Source organism: Pristis pectinata, chromosome 31 (assembly GCF_009764475.1).
Source record: "Pristis pectinata isolate sPriPec2 chromosome 31, sPriPec2.1.pri, whole genome shotgun sequence".
Taxonomy (NCBI): Eukaryota; Metazoa; Chordata; class Chondrichthyes; order Rhinopristiformes; family Pristidae; genus Pristis; species Pristis pectinata.
The window spans coordinates 14,247,316-14,265,453 of NC_067435.1; the positions used below are offsets into that span (position 1 = coordinate 14,247,316).

The 18,138-nt window shown below is 44.3% G+C and overlaps 1 protein-coding gene across 7 annotated transcripts in view; it reads left to right on the forward strand.

The window, feature by feature from the left end:
* LOC127585091 (interleukin enhancer-binding factor 3-like) overlaps positions 1-18,138 on the forward strand; it is a 71,161-nt gene that overhangs the window by 32,415 nt on the left and 20,608 nt on the right. For 4 of the 7 annotated variants that reach the window (XM_052042284.1, XM_052042281.1, XM_052042280.1 and 1 more), the window contains 9 exons: positions 3,719-3,902; positions 4,087-4,234; positions 7,879-7,970; positions 8,413-8,508; positions 9,243-9,354; positions 9,891-9,988; positions 10,072-10,183; positions 16,866-16,973; positions 17,920-18,125. In XM_052042284.1, the coding sequence (XP_051898244.1) occupies positions 3,719-3,902; positions 4,087-4,234; positions 7,879-7,970; positions 8,413-8,508; positions 9,243-9,354; positions 9,891-9,988; positions 10,072-10,183; positions 16,866-16,973; positions 17,920-18,125 (1,156 nt within the window). The remainder of the gene's footprint in view (positions 1-3,718; positions 3,903-4,086; positions 4,235-7,878; positions 7,971-8,412; positions 8,509-9,242; positions 9,355-9,890; positions 9,989-10,071; positions 10,184-16,865; positions 16,974-17,919; positions 18,126-18,138) is intronic. The other 3 variants (XM_052042282.1, XM_052042283.1, XM_052042279.1) reach the window with 1 other exon arrangement.

Sequence of the window (18,138 nt, forward strand, 5' to 3'; positions counted from 1 at the left end):
TTCACTCATGGGAGAGATTCAAGCGAAGGGATATGGTTACAAGATGAGGGGCCAATCATTTAAGATGGATGTGTAGAAATTCAATTTTACAGAGTGCGGCAAATATTGGGAATTCTCTACCCCTGAGGGTTACGGAGGCTAGATCATTTATGGTTGAGGTGGATAATTTTTTAAAGATTGGGGAATTGAGGGCTCTGGGGAACTGGCACAGAAGAGGAGTTGTGGCCTGGGATGGATAAACCATGATCCTATTGAATGATGGGACAGGCTTGAAGGTCCAGTTGGCACACTGGACCTTCAATCCTGCTCTATCATTCAATATGATCATGGCTGATCTATCCCAGGCCTATTGGCATACAAAGTGCAATCACTTTGGGATTATAACTATAGGTGCCCCTTGCACCCCCCACCCCCAAATAGCCACCAGAACATTGAGGGACAGATATGTAGACAGATTAGGGAAAGGTGCAAAAACAACAGGGTTGTCGTAGTGGGTGATTTCAACTTCCTCAACATAGATGGGAACTTCCTTAGTGCAAGAAGGTTAAACAGGATAGAATTCGTTTGGATGACAAGGTAAGGGAACCTTGGATGACGAGAGAGGTTCTAAATTTAGTCCAAAAGAGAAAACGTGTAAAGTTTGGGAAGCTGAAATCAATCAGGGTCCTTGAGTCTTATAAAGAAGACAGACTAACTCAAGGGAATTAGGAGAGCTCGGAGGAGCCATAAAGTTGTTGGCAAGTAGGATTAAAGAGAATTGCAAGGCATTCTATATATACATCAGGAGCAGGAGGATAAATTGGGGAAGGGTACGACCACTCAAGGATGAAGGAGGGAACAAGTGCTTGGAGATGGAGGATGTGGGTGTTTTCCCAAATGAACACTGAGTCAGTATTCACCAAGGAGAAGGGCATGGAGGATAGCGAGATCAGTGTGGAGTATGCTAATATGTTAGGGTATTTTGAGCTAGAGGTGGTGTTGGGTCTCTTAAAGATGTTAAGGTGGACAAGTCTCCAGGGCCCGATGGGATATACCTCAGGTTATTGAGAAAGGCAAAATATGAGATTGCTGGAGCCTTGACCAAGATCTTTGTCTAGCCATAGACGAGGCCCCGGATGACTGCCAAATAGCTAATGTTATTCATGAAGGGAAATCTGGATAATCCTGGAAGTTATAGAACAGTGAGTCTCATGTCAGTGGAAGAGAAGCTACTGGAGAGGATTCTTAGGGATAGGATTTATGAACATTTGGAAAAGCATAGCCTAATTAGGGATAGCCAGCATGGCTTTGCAGGGCAGGTCATGTCTTACTAAGTTGATTTGAGTTTTTCAAGGAGGTGACAAAGCTGATTGAAGGTAGAGCAGTGGGTGTTGTCTACGTGGATTTTAGTTAGGCATTCAACAAGGTCCCTCGTGGTAGGTTCATCCAGAAGATTAGGATGCATAGGATCCACAGTGACTTGGCTGTTTGGATTCAGAATTGGCTTGCTGATGGAAGATAGAAGGTAGTGGTCAATGCGTCTTAGTCTGGCTGGAAGTCTGTGACTAGTGGTGTTTCATAGGGGTCCATACTGGGACCTCTGCTGTTTGTGATGTATATAAATAACTTGGATGAAAACATGGATGGGTGGGTTAGTAAGTTTGCAGGTGATACAAAGAATGGTGGCATCTTGGATAGTGTGGAAGATTGCCAAAGGATACAGTGGGATAGAGACCAGTTGCCGATATGGGCCAAGAAATGACAGATGGAGTTTTATCTGGGTAAGTGTGAAGTGTTGCACTTTGGGAGGTCAAACGTAAGGTGAACGTACACAGTTAATGGCAGGACCCTTAACAGTGTTGATGTACAGAGAGATTTTTGGGGTCCAAGTCCATGCCCCCCTGAAATTGGCCATACAAGTTGATAGGGTAGCAAAGAAGGATTATGGCACGCTTACCTTTATTAGTGAAGGCATTGAGTTCAAGAGTCAGGAAGTTAAGTTGCAGCTTTATAAGACTCTGGAGTATTGCATTCAGTTCTGGTCACCCCATAACAGGAAGGATGTAGAAGCTTTTAACGTGGTGCAGAAGTTTACCAGAACGTTGCCTGGATTAGAGGGCATGTGCTATATAAGGAGAGGTTGAACAAACTAGTGTGTTTTCTCTGAAATGGTGGCTGAGGGGAGACCTGATAGTCTCTTAAAATTATGAGTGGCATAGATAGAGTAGGCAGCTGTCATCTTTTTCCCAGGGTCAAAGCCTCTAATACTAGAGGGTATGCATTTAAGGTAAGGGAATAAGTACAAAGAAAATCTGCAGGGCAATTTTTTTTTACACACAGAATGGTGGGTGCCTGGAATGCGCTGCCAGGGGTGGTGGTGGAGGAAGATATGATAGAGGCATTTAAGAGGCTCTTAGAGAATGGGGGATGTGGGCCATGTGCAGGCAGAAGGGAGTAGTTTAATTTGGTGTCATTAGCTTAATTAGTTCAGCACAGCATTGTTTGTCAAAGGGCCTGTTCATGTGCTCCTATTGTGATCTTTAACACCTGCCAAGGTATGAGCACTTTTTCTTAAACTGGACATTGTGATGTGATGAAAGCTGCCCAGTAAGATTACAATTTAGAGAACAGCACTTGGAACAGCTTTGGTTGAGTCTTTGGGATTAGTTTAGCAAAATTCAGTGGAAGATTTGGGATTGCTCCAGACAAAAACTGGAAGCTTGACAGCTAATTGCTATTTCAAATTGTCAGAAATTTGAAACTCCTAATAGAGAAAAAAATTGCTCAACTGGATCTTCCTGCATTGAAGCTGCCACCTTTTGGGCTTGTATTTGTGGAATAAGAGCTCTGACCTGAAGTTTAAACCTGCAAGAGTGCCCAGCAGGCATGTTGGGTATTCTGTGTGCCAGTAAGTAACTGGTGAGCAGATACTTACAATGCATCGGAGCTATAATGGTGCAGTGGATCTCATATTTTCAAGGTCTTGGGCAGTAGCCTGGATGTGAATCACTTGAAATTTAACAGCATTTTTCCTTGATCAACAGTCAAGAATTGTATTCAGAGGCCTTGGTAGTTATCATTCTGGCAGAATTCCATCTAGTGGAATGGATGACTTGGCCTTGATGGTTGAAATTGAAGGTCAATTAGAACTTTATTTGCTGACATTCCAAATTTTGAAATTAATTTTTAAATGTCTGTGTTTTGGGGTTTTAATTGTATGCAATATTTTCCTAGATAAAGCTTTTGTCCAGTTTGCTAGCTGAGTTAGGGATGGAAAATGTAATTGCTTCCATACATTTCTGGTATAGCAGGCATCTTCATTACATCACCCTTCCCTTCATTCAGTCTATGATCACAGATATTCATGCCATTGTCGACAAGCTTTTGTGAAGTGACTTTCTTCAACAAAATAGTGTAGGTGTTGTATTATGGTACCCTAGATAATGTTCCTCAGGACTCGCTGGGAATTTAGTGGGGTGGTCCAGCCATTGAGCATATCAGAATTGTTGATTCTGACACTGAAACTGCTGGTGCCAAAAGAAACTTAAACGTGAATATCTGGACTAAATTGCATTCCTTTTTTGGGAGGAGATTCCACTGCCAATTTAGATACTGCACTATATTGATTTTTTTTTTTGGCTCCTGTGTGTTTTGGAAGCCAGAAAATCTCTTGGGTGGGAGTGACAAATGTGTCTTAAAGTAATAGTATGGACTTGAAGTGTTTTACTTCTCTTAACAGGGAGCAAAAGTCAACAGAACAAAATGCCAGCCGGACCCTACGGGGTGTGATGCGAGTTGGGTTAGTTGCCAAGGGACTCCTCTTGAAAGGAGATCTTGACCTTGAACTTGTACTACTGTGCAGGGATAAGCCTACTAAATCACTGCTGACCAAGGTCAAAGATAATCTGGCTGTACAATTTGCGGTAAGAATTTTTTCCCTGAACATAATAAACTGTGAACTGTTTTTGTATTATCCTGTTAGAAGATATTTGGTAGCTTTAACATGTGAGACTTAAACTAATCTATTCCGCCTAATAACATTAGACTAATCTGAAGCTCCTAGAAGGAGAAATGGATGAGTCTTGAATTGTTTTTCTTTTTATCTAGACCATCACTGAGGAAAAGTATGAAATAGATCCTTCAATTAAAGATGCAGCCATCATTATTAAGAATGACAAAGAAGAACCACTAACCCTGAAGATTAAATTGACCTCTCCTCTGGTCCGGGAAGAACTTGAGAAGCAGGCTGCTGGAGGTAGGATGGGTTGTAGGTGGCAAACTTCAACCCGCATTATAAAATGTTTATTGGGCCTTCAATATAGCTTGTTCTTGGGTCATGTCTTGAGGTTAAAACTGCAATATATTATGGTAGGGTATGTGACTAATGCTCCTGTTGAGCACAGTGTCTCCTTGATGGCAAGTCCCCTTCTGGTGACCAACTGATATTTAATGTCAGTTTTAAACTTAGTTTTAAATCTTGTGAAGAAAGAGTTACACTCTCAATATACTTGTCTAATCTCAGCAGTTCACAGTCCAGATATACTAATGCAAAACTGTCTATCCAAGAATGAAAGGGCTGTAATAATCTTGAAGGAAAGAGTTCCTTGAGTTTTTCTGTAGGGAGGAAGGAGGTCTGGCAAGAGCTAGATCGGATGAATGTTAGATCTTCCTTCAAATGTAATCAAACTCGCAAGTGGCAAATTTATGAAGCATCTATTAGTTTGGAATGGGGTTCCTGTTGTAAGTTTGACTCCTAAGCTGTCAGATGCACTTTCCTTGCTCTTCTACTGTTATTGGTCAGTAGAAATGCGCAAAGGTTGCGTGCATTTGTTATATTACCTTCTGACCATTGTTTTTGTAAAACTGACTTTGTAAAAAGATGCTCACCTGGTTGGCAGTTAGGGTATGTATTTTGCCATGGGCTTTGAAAATCTACTTCCTGACTCCACTCCTATTGGCTTTGCAGGAAATTATATGCTAGGTAGTGGCCTTTGGCATCTGTTGTGTATAAAGGTGCATGCAGATGATTAACATTTGTGTTGTAGTTGGACTTTGGTTCCTTTGAGACACTGGGGGTTGGGTGGGGGTGGGGGGGGCAGGGATTTGTAGATAGGTCGAGTTTTGCATCCATAGATGCAGACCCAGATATAGTAGAGAGCTGGGGTACTTAAAGGAAAAAAAGTCATTTAGCTAATTGAAATTGTGCAGTAACAACATTTTTTGTGTAGTATAGTCCTGGGTAAATAACAGCCTCATTTTGAATATTCAATTTTATTGGTGAGACTAAATGAATTTGCCTTATTGGAATATGTGCCAACCATCCTATTTTGGCCCGAAAAAGACCAGTTCATCTGCACAATTTTCCCATAGATATCTAGATTATGATCTCTAGCATTTCTTATACCTATGCTGAATAATTTTAAGTTCACCCTTTGGCAGTTAAAGCAGCCATGATCTGTAGTATACTGCAGCTTTACATCCTGCAACTACTTGACATGTTATCTTTGCAATTGTAGCCTTTTGATGGTCCAATACACACCAAATGTTACACTCTAAAGCTAGCTTTAATAAGGTGATTTAAGGCTTCTGAACAAGTTGTCCAGAAGACTTGAAGCTTATGATGAGAATTGTTCTTGATTGTGCATGTGTTCAAGTTGTTCAAAGCCACTGGTTTATACCTGAGTAAGTTTGCATTGCAGCAAAAATGACTATTTCTTGGGCCTTTCAGTTTTGCTTAATGTCTGAAAAAGATGACATGGCTGGCAAGAGTTTTAGATAATGTTTGGCTCTTTGTCGATTCATTACATTTGTTTTTACCTTGCAGCATGTGTCGTTCTTTCTACCATAGTCCTAAGGTGGTGACCTTCAATTTTGTCTGTTATTGCTGCTCTGTAAAGTTACTGTGCAACACTTTTCCAAGTGACACATAGAAAGGAAGGAAGAAATTAAACAGCTTGCTGGTGACTCACAGTAAATGATCTTAAGAGCTTTGCAATTGCTCATCTCTCTGGGGTTGGTAATTCTCATTAAACCTTAACTCGTGACAAATTGTGGAGAATCAGCACATCTTCAATCACAGCAGATTGTTGTTTTTAACATCTGTGATGTGATTAGTTGTGCAGTGTTTTCACTCCCGATTGGAGAAAATGGACATTACATTATAGTCTAATATGCAGTGAGGTGTGCTGGAAACTGTAAAGTTTAGTGAGTTAATTGGTCTAGCTCTTCTGGTTTCAAATGCAGCCAGTTGTGATGGGATGAAGTTCTGGTTTTATTATTGTATGAACTGACCTGGGCAGTTTCAGTAACACACTCCTACTAGATGTTGGTCTATACCACATGACTGTGTTATCAAATTGTTATCTTGTTAGTCTTAGCTCAAGTTTTGGCAAAAGTGAGCAAAATATGCAATCCACACCTTTGTCTTAGTTTGATGGATTGCAGAGCAAAGCCAACTGCTAGTTACCAAGTTGGGTTAGGCTTTCTCATTTAGGTGACTGGAAGTTGCATTCATTTGACGTCTGGAGGATCTGACACCTTTGAGCCAATTGCAGTCGGATTGAAGAACTTGATTAACTTGGTTCATAAGTAATAGCTGAAGTTTCAATTTAATGTTTGCATGCTGATATTGAGTCTTGCTTGGTATATGACAAAATCTGGAGTGTTATTACATTCCTGCAACTGGAATAGAATGTACTAATTTTCCTTACACAAAGAACGTGTGTACAGATCTACTTCAGCAGAATTTATGGGCTTTGAATTCATTGCAAGAGTAAATTGAAAGTTTAATGAGTTAAATGCTCAATTCCCTGGCATACTTTCTTTATATCAGCATTGAAAGCATCTGTTTTGGCATAGATCTCAATTTGATCCCGGACTTCATCTGGGTTTTTTTGATACCAGATTGACTTCAGCTGATTTGGCTGAGAATTTAATCATCTGGTTCTTGGTACATATCCAAAACCAGCATTGCTAATTATTGATAATGTTTTTTTTTGTTTTTGGACAGTGAGTTGATTTGAGCATTTGGGCTCATTATTCAGGGTTATCCATGACAAAATGACCTTATTTGAAACTCTGGTCAGTAATGGAACTACCAGACCATTCAATTTTGCTGCAGTGCAGACGCCACCAAGTTCGGAATATGCAGTGGGAGACTGAGAAATATAACAATGGAACCAATATCACTTTTGGTGCTTAAAGCCTGTGCGCCAAACAGTTAGACTTGCGATAATGGGCTGAATCTGAACACTTTACAGCTTAAAATATTTGTACACTGTTTAACAGTTTCCCACTGTATATAATAAAAAAAATATATGGTGTTTGAAGTTTTTGATATTGCCTGTGGATTTACTATTTGATCACGTCTACCAAGCCTTCTAGTTTGTCAATTCTTTTAGGGACGCTGGACCTTTGACCAACTGGACGCTCTCTGTCATGGGGGCCTGGGCAGTCGACCCTCGTGGGCAGAGGGGGTTTCCCTCGGACAGAGCCCCAAGCCTACTTGATAGCTACAATTTTCCTAGTTTAGCTAACAAGATCAGATGGTTTAATGTCACGTCAATAGAACATTGTTTTCCTCACATCACCAATAACATGAGTATAGGGATTCAAAACCCATATAGTACGCACATTAGTGATAACTATTACAGACTTTAATACTAAAGACTAGTATACATTCCTTTTAGATTCTTCAATCATTGTTCAAGTGTACACTAGTGTTCTGATCCCCATTCAGCTACATAACAAAGTGAATTCAATAGAAATGTTGAGAGTGTTCACTGCAACTTGACTTTTGGTGGGGAGCCCTGTTTGCCCAGTAGGATGCTGCCGCTCCCCGCCGCATGACAGAAACCCCTTGGTCAAACTGCCTGTCTTCTTATTCCACTCCATCAATAGAAACAGTAACGATGAGTGAGCCTGCGGATGTATTGGACAGGCAGAAATGCCTAACCGCCTTGGCGTCCCTGCGACACGCCAAATGGTTCCAGGTTTGGATCTTGTTCTTACATTATTGTCTAAAGTAGAAAGTTTTTTATTAAAATTATTGATTCTGTTCATTTTGTTAACTATGTGTGTTGAATTGATTTTGGAAAATTTAATTTCTGTGCAACATTTAGCTTCTGTCTTGGCACAGCTGCTAACAAGCACTTAAGTAAATGACTATAATAGTAAGATGGCTGAACTGTGAATGGGGTGGGGGTTTTAGGGATTAATGTTAGTTTTTTTGGTATAATTGCATTGTTGCTGCTTTGTGTTAAGAGTAATTTTCATGAAAAATACTAGATTGATATGTAGCTTTCATTTTAAATGTAAGGACTTTTTTTACCCTTGACAAAGTAGCACTGCAGATATTAGTTTTGCATTTTATGCTGAATTGAAATATAAAGAGTCGGTAACTAGACACTAACTTTCCGCTCCATGGTTTTATAGGCCAGAGCAAATGGGCTGAAGTCATGTGTAATTGTCATTCGTGTTCTCCGGGATTTGTGTTCAAGAGTTCCCACCTGGGCGCCACTTAAAGGATGGGTAAGTGGAGTTTCGTCTCAAAACAGAAGATGTTGGCAATGCTCAGTGGGTCAGGAAATATCTGTAGAAAGAAATGGATAAAGTTTTGGGTTGAAGACCTTTTGTCAGAACTGGGGCAAGAGTAAGTTGGTTTTAAGTTGCAAAGACAGGAGGGAGGAATGGATAGAACAAAAGGAATATCTCCAAGGTGAGGCCAGGATTCCATGGAGAAAAGCTGGGAACGAGGTAATCCAGTTGATGGGTTAATGAACAGAGGAACACAGAATTCATGAAATTGAGACATTTAGTAAGTCAGAAATTGAAAGAACACAAATTTGAAATGCATGGTTGCAGGATCTGAAATGTTAACCTGTTCTCCACAGATGTTGCCTGGTCTGCTAAGTGTCTCCGGCATCTTGTTTTTATTTCAGATTTCCAGCATTTACAGTCTTTTTATTTTTATATGGAGTTTGCTCAACAGGGCATTTCTTCCAGACTTGCATACTGCAATTACCAACCCCACTGGTTGCTTTTCTTCGTAGGTGAATTGCTCTTGAACATCACTGTTTGAGTGCAGATTAATGTTCAATCTTCTGTGATTTTTATTTTGCCCCGTTTGCCCCTCTCCACCCCCGATCTTGTTCTATTTTGAACTACCCTGTTTCAGCTTGCATCTTCTAATGCTGAGATCAATTTCAGTTTATAATTACTTTCACAGCCAAGGCAAGAACTTAAATCTTTGTTTTTAATCTTAGCCTTTGGAGTTGATCTGTGAAAAAGCCATTGGAACTGCGAACAGACCTTTAGGTGCAGGAGAAGCAATGAGAAGGGTCTTGGAATGCCTAGCTTCTGGAATTTTAATGCTTGGTAGGTATCTGGTACAGTTGGTGCTGTAATGAAACATTTTCATAAACATTTCAATTATTCGTTCCTTTTTCACTTTCAGTCTCCAACATTGCAGCATAACTGCAATTCAGCTGTATAAAATCCTACTGTGTACAATTGCTCAAGCATTGTCATGATAATTCTTGCAGAAGCAATGTTAACTCAAAGATAAATTGGCTATTTATACTGGCAGAACCTACTTGCCATTGACATCCTGAAAGCCTGTTGCCACCTCATTGCAAAGAAGTACAAGATGGTGACTTTGGCAGGCTGTCCTTAAGGTTGTCAGAATAATGGAAAATATTTCCCTCCCACGTCTATGATTTATGAGAGAGCTTGTTGTGGCATTAAGAGGCTCTTTGGCTTTGAATCCTTATTTCTGTAGAATGGTTTATACCTGCTTCAGTTGTCTTGGTGTCTGGGTGGTGATGTGGTCTTGGCCAGATGTCCCTATTGACCTTCAGGAAGAAATTGTGTTGTTTAATCACTTCTCTTGCATTCCCTCTTTCTGAATCCAGATGGACCTGGTATCTATGATCCATGTGAAAAGGAAGCTACTGATGCTGTTGGTGCTCTTACCAGACAGCAAAGAGAGGACATAACTCAAAGCAGTCAGGTAAAAAAAAGAATTTAATTGGCTTTTGTTCTCTGCTTTTGAATTATATTACCTGAATTATGTTAAACTTTTTTTTTGTTTAGCATGCCTTGCGGCTGGCTGCATTTGGACAGTTGCATAAGGTATTGGGAATGGATCCACTGCCTTCTAAGCTCCCTAGAAAACCTAAAAATGAAAATCCAGTGGATTATACAGGTAGGAATAGCAATCTGTCAACATTTTAATTTTGATATGCAAATTTCCCTTCTGCTAGTCTTCCAGTGTAAAGAAATTATTGATTTGTGGGTCAGACCACTAGTTTTTTTTCCCCCTGATGCAATTCTAGCAGACTTTAGAAACTTATTGGATGACCTTAAGTAATTTTGTCTGCCACAGAGAAATTTGGTTGACCTTGCATATCCCCCAGCTAATCCCATGGACCAGAAATTGGATCCTAGGCTATAATCTGCTTTTATGGTGCACCATGCAGTACATTTAAAGACCACCACCTCCACACTGCTCAATGAAACTCAACTGAGAATCTGGTTCAGGTATCACCAGATTGCTCCAATATAGCAAAGGTGAATATACCCAACATATAAGGAGCTGGTAGTGAAGCAACACTACAACTTTTGTTAGGAGTCCAGGCCCAAAGTTAGAACCCAGCAGGAGCCTTTGCAACCAATGTCCCAGATCTAGAGCTGATCGGTGGATAACAAGGCAAACATAAAATGGCTGTTAGAAACACTACATGCTATCTGGAGGAACTGGGCCCTTGGAAGAGGTCTGGATTAAGTTCTTTCTCTATGGTAATGAAGGAGAGATTGGGATTGAAGACTAAGAGCAAAATTAATTTCAAAGCAAAAAAAAATTGATGCTCAATCTGAAATTAAAACGCTACTGGAAATGGTCGCAAGTCAGCAGTATCTGTGTAGAAAGGAAGTTGGTTACACTTTGGGTCATAACTTTTAATCAGAACAATGAAATTGAATATTAAATTGCACATAAGGGAAAAGGGTAGAGAGATCAAAGGCAATATTTATAGTGGTGATCAGGAAAATCTGGCATACCTGGCAGTGCCAACTGAGAGTGCTGTTGTAGTGACTCACCGCACCAGCTCCCAACATCCCGATCGTTGTCGGAGGCCCCGATCCAAGATGGCGCAGGGCCCTCCTTCCCCATTGTCGGGCTAGGAAAGCCCACGTGCGGGAAGGTCAGGTGACCCACGTGTGACATCAGCGCAGGAGCTGTAGCGTGGGAAGTTTTGGGATATTTAAAGGCGCACCACGCCCCTGTCGTTCATTCGACTTTGATTTCGAACCAGCGACTGTGTCTTCATTTTGTAGTGTGTAGCTAGCCACTACATTGGTGACCCCGACGGGCCCAAACGTTTTTGGACCCACTATGTCTGCACAGCAAGAGGTACAGGCAGTAGCCCTGAAACTGCCCACCTTCTGGACCCTCCGGCCCCGTGTCTGGTTCGACTGGGCCGAGGCCCAGTTCCAGATTCGCCAAATCACCAGGGATGACACCAAGTACTATTACGTGGTGAGTGCCCTCGACCAAGACACCGCAGCCCAGGTCGAGGACTTCATCCAGGCGCCCCCGGAGGAGGAGAAGTACGGTAAATTCAAGACCCTCCTTCTCGAGACTTTTGGCCTTTCCCAACGCGAACGGGCCTTCTGCCTCCTTCACCTCGATGGGTTGGGCGACAGACCCCCTTCCACGCTGATGAACGAGATGTTGGCCCTGGCAGACGGGCACAAACAGTGCCTGCTGTTTGAGCAGATCTTTCTGGAGCAGTTACCTGACGACATCCACCTGCTCCTGGCGGATGCTGATTTCAGCAACCCCCAGAAGGTGGCCGCCCGGGCGGTTGTCCTTTGGCGGGCGAGAAAGAGTGGGGCGTCTGTCGAGTGTGTTGCCACGCCACGTACCCAGCGGCCCAGCAGGCCAGACCCGGCAATCGAACACACCCCACCTGCCACCAGGTCTGAGACACCGACCGACCAATGGTGTTTCTACCACCAGCGGTGGGGCACTGACGCCCGCAGTTGCCGGCCACCATGCAGGTTTCTGGGAAACGCCAGAGCCAGCCGCTGCTGATGGCTACGGTGGCTGGCCACCCAGCTAGCCTCCTGCATGTGTGGGACAGGCGTTCCAGACGTCAGTTCCTAGTGGACACCGGAGCCAAAGTCGGCGTCATGCCTCCCAACAGCCGCGAGACTCGCAACTGCACACCAGGACCTGCCCTCAGTGCTGCCAAAGGCAGCACCATTCGGACCTTTGGCACCTGTTTGGTACACCTCCAGTTCGGCACCTGCAACCTTACTTGGAGGTTCACCCTGGCCGCTGTCGCGCAACCACTCCTTGGGGCAGACTTCCTTCGCGCCAACAGTCTGCTGGTTGACCTGCGGGGTAAGCGTTTGGTACGTGCCAGGACCTTCCAAACGTTCTCATTGGGTGAGGCCAAGCTACCAGCCCCACACCTCGACTCCGTCACCACGTCAACCAACGAGTTTGCCAGGGTCCTGGCAGAGTTCTCGTCCATACTAATGCCTCAGTTCTCCGCCACCTTGCCCAAGCATGGCGTCCAGCATCACATCCCCACCCAGGGTCCTCCCCTCCACGCCCGTGCCCACCCCCAGATAAGCTCCGCCTCGCGAAAGAGGAATTCAGAAGAAATGGAGGAGCTGGGATCATCCGCAGGTCGGACAGCCCATGGGCCTCTCTGCTACACATGGTCCCCAAGGCAGCCAGAGGCTGGTGACCCTGTGGCGATTACTGATGCCTCAACGACATTACTACCCCGGACCGGTACCCCGTGCCGCATATTCAGAACTTTGCTGCCAACCTGCATGGGCGGTCCATTTTTTCCAAGGTCGACCTCGTCCGTGGGTATCACCAGATCCCAGTGCATTCAGACGACATTCCGAAGACGGCACTGATCACACCTTTTGGCCTCTTTGAATTCGTCCAGATGCCCTTTGGTCTCAAGAACGCTGCTCAGTCCTTCCGATGACTGGACACGGTCGGGCGCAACCTTGACTTCGCCTTCATATGCCTCGACGACATCTTGATCGCCAGCAACAGCCGCCAGGAACATTTCACGCACCTCTGCCAACTCTTTTCTCGCCTGAGGGATTTCGGCCTGACCGTTAACCCAGCCAAATGCCAATTCGGGCTGGAGACAATTGATTTCCTGGGCCATCGGATCGACGAACACGGCGCCACACCCCTGCCTGCGAAGGTTGACGCCATTTCGCCAGACCCACCTCCATCAAGGGCCTTCAGGAATTCCTCGGTATGGTAAACTTTTATCACCGGTTCATACCATCCGTGGCCTGCATTATGTGCCCGTTGTCCGCGCTCCTGTCAGGTGGAAGCAAGGACATTGTTTGGTTGGAGGAGGCTCACACCGTGTTTGTCGAAACCAAGCAGGCCTTGGCTGTTGGTGCATCCTCGCACGGACGTCCTGACTGCCCTCAGGGTCGACGCGTCCAACACAGCGGTTGGAGGCGTTCTAGAACAGCTTAGGACGTTGGCAACCGCTGGCATTCTTCAGCAGGCACCTTCGACCACCAGAGCTCAAATATAGCGCCTTCGACCGCGAGCTGTTGGCGTTGTATCTGGCCATCAGACACTTCCGATACTTCTTGGAGGGCAGGCCGTTTACAGCTTTCACCAACCACAAGCTGTTGACCTTCGCTTTCAACAAGGTCTCAGATCCCTGGTCAGCATGGCAGCAGCGGCACTTGTCGTACATCTCAGAGTTCACCACTGACGTCTGCCATCTGTCTGAGAAAGAGAACGTGGTCGCGGATGCACTGTCACGGCCCACCATCCAAGTTTTGTCCTGGGGGTGGATTTCGGCGCCTTGGCGGAGGCACAGCGAACGAACGTGGAGATGCCCAGTTATCGCACCGCAGTCTCGGGCCTGCAACTGGAAGACCTACTGGTATGCCCTGGTGAGCGCACCCTGCTCTGCGATATCCCCACAGGTAGACCCCGCTCCAGCTGCCTGGCGCCAACAGGTGTTTGATGCCATCCGCGGCTTTGCACACCTATCCATCCGGACTACTGTCTGGATGGTGTCAGACAAGTTCGTCTGGCATGGCCTGCGTAAACAAGTGTCTGAATGGGCCCAGTCCTGCACTCACTGCCAGACCTCGAAAGTACAGCAGCACGTCAAGGCCCCCCTGCAGGATTTTCAACCTACCCGCCGGAGGTTCGACCATATCCATGTTGACCTGGTCGGCCTCCTCCCAGTCTCCCAAGGAGCGCGGTACCTCCTCATGATTGTCAACTGTTTTACCCGCTGGCCTGAAGCCATTCCCCTCGCAGACACCTCCACCCAGTCCTGTGCACAGGCCCTTTTGTCAACTTGGGGTGGCCCGTTTCGGTGTCCCGGCATATATCACCTCAGACAAGGGAGCTCAGTTCACCTCAGGCCTGTGGTCTGCCGTCGCCACCTTGTGGGGTTCCCGGATCCACCTCACCACCGCCTATCACCTGCAATCCAATGGGGTGGTGGAGAGGTTCCATCGCCACCTGAAGTCGGCACTCACGGCCTGCTAAGGGCCCAACTGGGTAGATGAACGCCCCTGGGTCCTGCTGGGGATATGCACCGCGCCAAAAGAGGACCTGCATGCCTCGTCTGCAGAGATGGTCTACGGAACGCCTTTAGTCGTCCGAGGCAAGTTCCTACCAGCCCCTCGGGGGCCAGAGGAAGAACCTGCTGCGGCGCTCGTCCGACTGTGCAAGTGGCTTGGACACTTGGCCCCGATTCCCACCTGGCAACACGGACAGGCCCCGACCCGTATGCCGACTTCCCTCCAAGACCTGTAAGTTTGTCTTCGTCAGGAGGGGCGCACACCGATCACCGCTGCAACGGCCGTACGAAGGGCCATTCCGGGTCATCAGGAACAATGGGTCTATGTTCATGCTGGACGTTGGGGGGCGCGAGGAGCTGTTTACGATTGACCGGCTGAAGCTGGCTCATTTAGACTTGAACCAACCCGTGGTGGTCCAGCGAGTGTGGCACAGGGGCAGGTCACCCAAGTCATAGTTTATTTAATTCTGGTTTTTGCGACGGTATTGCCGGTTCTAGGGGGGGGGGGGGGGGTGGGAGTTATGTAGCGACTCATCGAACCGGCTCCTGACATCGCGAACGTCGTTAGGGGTCCCGGTCCAAGATGGCGCGGGGTCCTTCTTCCCCATCGGGCTTGGAAAGCCCGCACACGGGAAGGTCAGGTGACCCGCATGTGACATCAGCGAGGGAAGTTTTGGGATATTAAAGGCGCACTGCGCCCCTGTCATTCATTCGACTTCTGATTTCAAACCAGCGACTCTTTGTCTTCATTTTGTAGTGTGTAGCTAGCCGCTACACTGTAGTCTTTATCACAGACACATCTGGAGGGGGTGCAAAAAGATGAATGAAAAGGAACAAGGAAAAGAAAAATTGCTAGAACTGAGTTTCAAACAATAAAACATTACCAGTTGCTGGAAATATTCTGTCTGTGGAAAGAGAAACAGTTAACATTGCAGGTTGACCTTTCATCAGGGCTGGCCACAATCTTCAGTGGTTTACCTCCCTTTTGGATCAGGTTTCATTTGAGATCAGTACTTTACTACCGTATACTGTTCGTATTCCAAAAAGTACCTAAAGTACTTGTGGGATTTGGTGATTGCAGTGCTGAAGAAATCAGAGAGACAACCTTGGTCGGTGGTCATGAGTTTATAGCCTGGAGTCTCAATGTGACATTCGGAAAGGATTGTTACACATGCAAGAATACTTTAAGATAGTTGAAACAGGACTTGCAAGAAGTTTTATAATAAAGTACTCTGGCTGTGACTTCAGTGGTCAAATAAAAACAGCATTTAAAATTAGCTGCAACTAAAATACAGCTCGACAAATTGTAGCTGTCAGAAGATTGGATTGGATTGTGGGGGGGGGGGGGGGAGCTGGGCGAAGTGCAGTTAGAGTATACAGTTAATGGAGTGATTAAATGGGAATATCACTTCTCTGCAGATTTGTTGGCCTCTTTCCCCCACTGAACAACAAAGTACTGCACAAAATTGCAGATAGTGATCTACCAGAATAGCTTTGATTTGTGAACCAGAATTGGAGATGAATTTCTCCTGATGGACAAGACCTTGCTGTGTTAACGTTGGGTATATTTTTTTTGGGGGGGGGGGGGGGAAGAGAGGTGCAAGTCTTTGGTCTCTTTCAAATTGGCCATAATCTGATTATGTTTGAGTGTTCATGTACATGCGAACATATACCTTGCATTTTATTAATAAACAGAAAGAGATTAGAAGTGAATAACCATGTCTTATATTTAAGTGATTCCAGGGTATATGTTGTATGAGAATTCCTTTGCAAGCTTCTCCTTTGCTTTTTCTTTGTGTTTTCATCCAAATTGTCTTTATGTGGATGCATGCTTCATTTTCCCCCTTCAGATTTGAGGGTGGGGTACAGTTTCTTATTATCGCTCAACTTTTTCAAATTTGTCTGCATGTGTATTTGGAGTCTAGAATAGTAAAAGAAAAATAACCTCTGGTCTATTAAGACACCCTAATACAAATGAGACTGTGTATCATGACATTCGCACTACCCTACATGTAACTATGCAAGATCCTGATAGTGGCATAAATGGTATTTTACTTTGTATGGGGGTACATGGTACAGTGTTGTAGAATTGGAGGAAATTCCTCGAATCAAAGCCTTCCTGGTAGATCACTCTGACCGTGATTTTAATTGTATGTGGTACATTTTTATTGGGGGAAGGGACATCTTTGAGCATTCCATAATAGGAAATAAGTTGCCCTTGTGCCTTGAATTGCTGCAGTTCATCTGTTAGGTGATATTTATTATTCACTTTGTTAAATACTACAGTTCAAATTCCTCCAAGTGCATTCAGCACCCCAGTGAAGCGGCCAATGGATGAAGACTCTGGTGAGGATAAGTCTCCAAACAAGAAGAAGAAGAAAACTCAAAAGAAAGGCAAGTTGGTATTGATGCCTACTGCTTCATTATATGTGATCCACCAACAAACAATCTTAATAGAAAGCAATAAATACTTCACTCTGCAAGTGAGATGTGCTTCAGGCCAGACATGCATAAATTTTACTGAAATTTTGTACTGAATGTTTACTCATGCAATCTTAGTAAGAGTTTGGACATGCATGGAAAGAGGTAGAATAAAGCTGTGCTTTAGACACTATGGAGTGTCTAATGAAGAAACTTTTTTTTATTTGTAGAAAATGTCAGTTTTTTTAAAAAGAAAGTCCATTCAGACAGTTTGTTTTCAAGTTGAAAACACTAACATTATAATAGTCATTATAGCCTATTGTTTCACCCTTGGTTAATTGGCAACGGTTACTACTAGAATTTAACTGACTACATTCAGAGTTTGCCATCATTATCTGGAGCTCTGAGGAGAATGCAGCAGTTATGTTTTCCTCTTTACATCCCCTTAGTTTGTGTTTATAGCTCATTGTTGCAGTATGATTTTGTGGAAACCAGCAGTCCTTTATGGTCCCATGCGACTATTCTAGCAGCAGTGATATGTAAGCAACTTGACACTGGAATGAAGATATTGCTGCTCACCAAATTACTTGATTGTAAAATGCTTTTGGAATGTCCTGGAGTTGTGAAATGAGCAAATCATTTTTTTTAAACTTGCATGGTCTAGGTTTCACAGCTGGATCTCGAGCAAGTACTTAGAGTTCTCTAACTAACCCTGGGATAGGGTCACATTGATTGGATTGGATCAGTTTGGCACAGGCGAGGCTTAGTAGAGTATTAATAAATGTATGCACCTAATAGTATAATAGGGAGAAAAGGCAGATCTGAGAATTCGGCCTACAGAACCCACATTTTCTAAAAGAATGTGATGGATTTTTCTGTAAACTGGATTATGTCTCAAACTTTTGTTTGTGACTGACAGCAGCAGAAGAAAAGGTTGAACCAGCCCAAGCAATGAATGCATTAATGAGACTCAATCAACTACGGCCAGGTCTTCAGTACAAATTAATCTCTCAGACGGGTCCTGTCCATGCTCCAGTATTCACCATGTCTGTAGAAGTTGATGGAAAGAACTATGAAGCATCAGGACCATCTAAAAAAACTGCCAAGCTTCATGTAGCAGTCAAGGTATGATAATGAA